Below are 3,016 nucleotides of genomic sequence, written 5' to 3' on the forward strand. Positions count from 1 at the left end.
TCAACAGACGACAGCTTCTCTTTCTGGCCTTGCTGAAAAACTTAAAAGAGTGAGACAGAGAAAAAAAGACTAGTTGCCAAAAACTTCGCACATACCGGGCAAGTCAACATGTATAGTTTAGGATCCTTCACTGATGGAAGTAACGCTTGCTGCTCAACCACAGTGGCCTCAGAGTCGTCGTACGTATCGTAGCTCGTAGTTTTATAACGCTGCTGAAGCATCTTCTCAATTTCGATATCCTCCAGATCTTCTCCAGTATCGAGAAGAGCAGGACGCTGGGGAATTCTACTTCTTCGGGAGCTCTCTTCTTCCGGGATAGTGTCCTCAATAAATCCTGTGAACAAAGCATGGAAAACTTAAACGGACAACAGGAAAACAAAAGAGAGAATTTACCCTCTTCTTCCTCTTCTTCCTCCTCCTCCTCATCACTCGCAACCTGGGCAGCATCATCGATGAAAGCAGAAGCACGGCTTCTCCCCCTCTTCTTCCTAGACGGGGCATCGTCCTCCTCGTCTTCGTCTTCCTCAGCTACATCGTCGACATAGCTGTTCCTCTTCTGCTTGCGCTTGCGCTTTTTCCTATCCTCTTCCTCATAATCTTCATCGTCGTCTAAATCCTCACCTTCTGGCTCTTCTTCCTCCTCCTCCTCGACCTCCTCGTCGTCGTCGTAATTCTGAGCTCCCATCACCGCCTCGCGCTTACCCTTTCCTGAGATTGCCCAAGAACCCTAGAACTTTGGCGATGGCTTGGAAGGGCACTTCCAGCTCACCTATGGCGCCATCGCCAATGAACTATCGCTCTAGGGTATGAATGGAACACCTGATTTTGCCCAAGAACCCTAATGTCGGGCATAAAAACTTTAGGGCAAAAAGGGGGGAGCGATGGCGTGGAAGGCGCACGCGGCACTGGTGCTCGTCCAGCTCAACTATGGCGCCTATCACGTCATCGCCAAGCTCGCGCTCAGTGTGGGGATGAATCAGATCGTGTTTTGTATGCTGCGGGACGCGGTCGCCATCGCAATTCTCGCCCCCATTGCTTTCGTCAAGGACAGGTTCTCTCCTTTGGTCCATCATATACATTCTTTAAGTGATGATCTTTCGTACAGTGAGATCCGGCCTCCACTCACTCGGAAGCTCGCATTTTCCTTTTTTTTCCTTGGGCTCACAGGGTGAGTGAAACTGCTGAAATCTAAAAGACTCGCCCGCGAGCGAGCGATCGATCGAAACTTTTGTTGCTGGATGGCTGTACCTCGCAGGATCTTTGCGAACCAGCTACTGTTCATGGTTGGATTGAAGCTCACGTCTCCAGCTTATGCTGCGGCACTCCAGCCGGCGACGCCAGTTTTCACGTTTTTGCTCTCGCTCTTCATGGGGTCGGTTGGTCCGTTCTTACTCCCTCGTTTTCCATTCTCGTTGGTTTTTCTTCGTTGCTCTAGCTTGTTACTAACGCAGTGATCTTTCGTTTTTCTTTGAGCAGCTCCGAGACTGTGAAGATCCACAGATACGATGGCCGAGCTAAAGTTGGTGGTGTGCTTCTAAGCGTGCTGGGAGCGCTCTTGATGTCCGGGTATAAAGGACCACAGGTTGTTCCTGGCTTACAAGGGATAGACTTCCAGACTGCAATGGGAGGAAAGCCTTCGCCGGAACCGCTTGGATGGTTCACGACAATTCTCGTGGAGATTGGAATCGACTTGTGGCACATTGGTATCATTTGCCTCATTGGAAACTGCTTGTGCATGTCGATCTACATGGTCTTCCAGGTAAGAAACGACATCTCACTTCCGAGATCTCATGGCAAACTTCTGTTTTGTAGTCGCTACTACTGGCAAGGTATCCGGCCGCCTTGTCAGTCACAGCGTACTCCTACTTCTTTGGAGCGGGGATGATGGCTCTCGCGGCCTTGTTCACCACAAGAGAACCGTCAAACTGGTCACTAAACAGCTCGGAGGTCTTTTCTGTGATATATGCTGTAAGTTCCAACATTTTGCGTTCCTTTCCAGCTGATGGAAGACTTGGTTTCTCACAGGGCGTGGTCGCATCTGCACTAAATTACTGGTTACTCACTTGGACCAACAAGCTGCTTGGGCCGTCGCTGGTCGCACTCTATATGCCTCTGCAACCATTTGCTACGGCAATTCTTGCACACTTTCTTCTCGGCAGTCCTATTTACCTCGGGAGGTCAGCTAAAAAACCGATTTTTTCAAGCTGTTTGTGTTGATATTTGTCTTCTCCAGTGTCTTTGGAGGTGGACTAATTATTCTCGGCCTCTACTGCGTGACATGGGGAAGATGGCAAACTGAGAAACTCCTGCTAGCCACGTCCCATAAACGAGAAGATCACTTCGAGCGATGGAGAGGAGAAGAAGATCTTCCTCTCACGGAATCGCTCTACAGGCTTCTGGATCCCAAAGGCTTGACACAATTGCCACTGTCAAGATCCTGGGGAGAACCACAATGACCAGCAATGAACTCCATCGAGGTACTTTACAAATCCTGCCTCTTTTTTGGTTTTCATTACAAGTGTAGAGAAAAATATGTATCACAACACCTTAGGCACTTCATACCTTGAGGGCTCTCTCTTTTGTCGATGTACAAAATTACTTACTGTTCCTAGTTCTTCCTAGCAGCATCAAGGGACTTCCAGCAAGCTTGGAGAATCGTTTTTATCCGAGTTGAGATCGAGGGCGCTGAGATCTTTCGCCAGACTGGTGTTGTGCTGATCTTGCTCTTTGTTCTCTGTGAAAAGGACAATCAAAGGGGGTAAAGCTTAAAAGATTTGACTCACCACTGTTGTTGTAGGCAGCCGCGCTGTCGTCCTCGGCCAGGAATTCCATCTCTTCTTCCTCTTCCATAAGCTCCATCTCCAGCGCCTCTAGATCCTCGGGGCTCAGCTCCTCCTCCATTCCCTGGTACCTCTCCCTGAGCCAGTAATCTCTAAACGCGGGGCAATTCTCTACCAGGCACCACCACTCGGGCGAGAAATCCTCCGTGTCGATGTAGGCCGCCGGGATGAAGAGC

The 3,016-nt window shown here is 49.6% G+C and overlaps 2 protein-coding genes and 1 pseudogene across 2 annotated transcripts; 1 reads left to right on the plus strand and 2 right to left on the minus strand.

Moving 5' to 3' along the window:
* LOC9663402 overlaps positions 1-703 on the minus strand; it is a 6,065-nt pseudogene extending 5,362 nt beyond the window's left edge.
* Positions 704-841: 138 nt separating this feature from the next.
* LOC9663403 (WAT1-related protein At5g45370) lies at positions 842-2,782 on the plus strand. The gene is made up of 8 exons (XM_002993493.2): positions 842-1,051; positions 1,106-1,168; positions 1,256-1,372; positions 1,477-1,759; positions 1,813-1,968; positions 2,026-2,177; positions 2,234-2,477; positions 2,626-2,782. The coding sequence occupies exons 1-7, from the start codon at positions 882-884 to the stop codon at positions 2,454-2,456; spliced, it is 1,164 nt and encodes a 387-aa protein (XP_002993539.2). The 5' UTR covers positions 842-881; the 3' UTR covers positions 2,457-2,477; positions 2,626-2,782.
* LOC112343544 lies at positions 2,479-3,010 on the minus strand. The gene is made up of 2 exons (XM_024667187.1): positions 2,784-3,010; positions 2,479-2,734 (listed from the first exon to the last, which is right to left on the minus strand). Exons 1-2 carry the CDS (start codon positions 2,899-2,901, stop codon positions 2,628-2,630), a joined length of 225 nt encoding a protein of 74 aa, XP_024522955.1. The 5' UTR covers positions 2,902-3,010; the 3' UTR covers positions 2,479-2,627.
* Between the last annotated feature and the right edge of the window lie 6 nt (positions 3,011-3,016).

The sequence above is a fragment of the Selaginella moellendorffii genome, unplaced genomic scaffold, assembly GCF_000143415.4.
Source record: "Selaginella moellendorffii unplaced genomic scaffold, v1.0 SELMOscaffold_163, whole genome shotgun sequence".
In the NCBI taxonomy this organism is placed as follows: domain Eukaryota; kingdom Viridiplantae; phylum Streptophyta; class Lycopodiopsida; order Selaginellales; family Selaginellaceae; genus Selaginella; species Selaginella moellendorffii.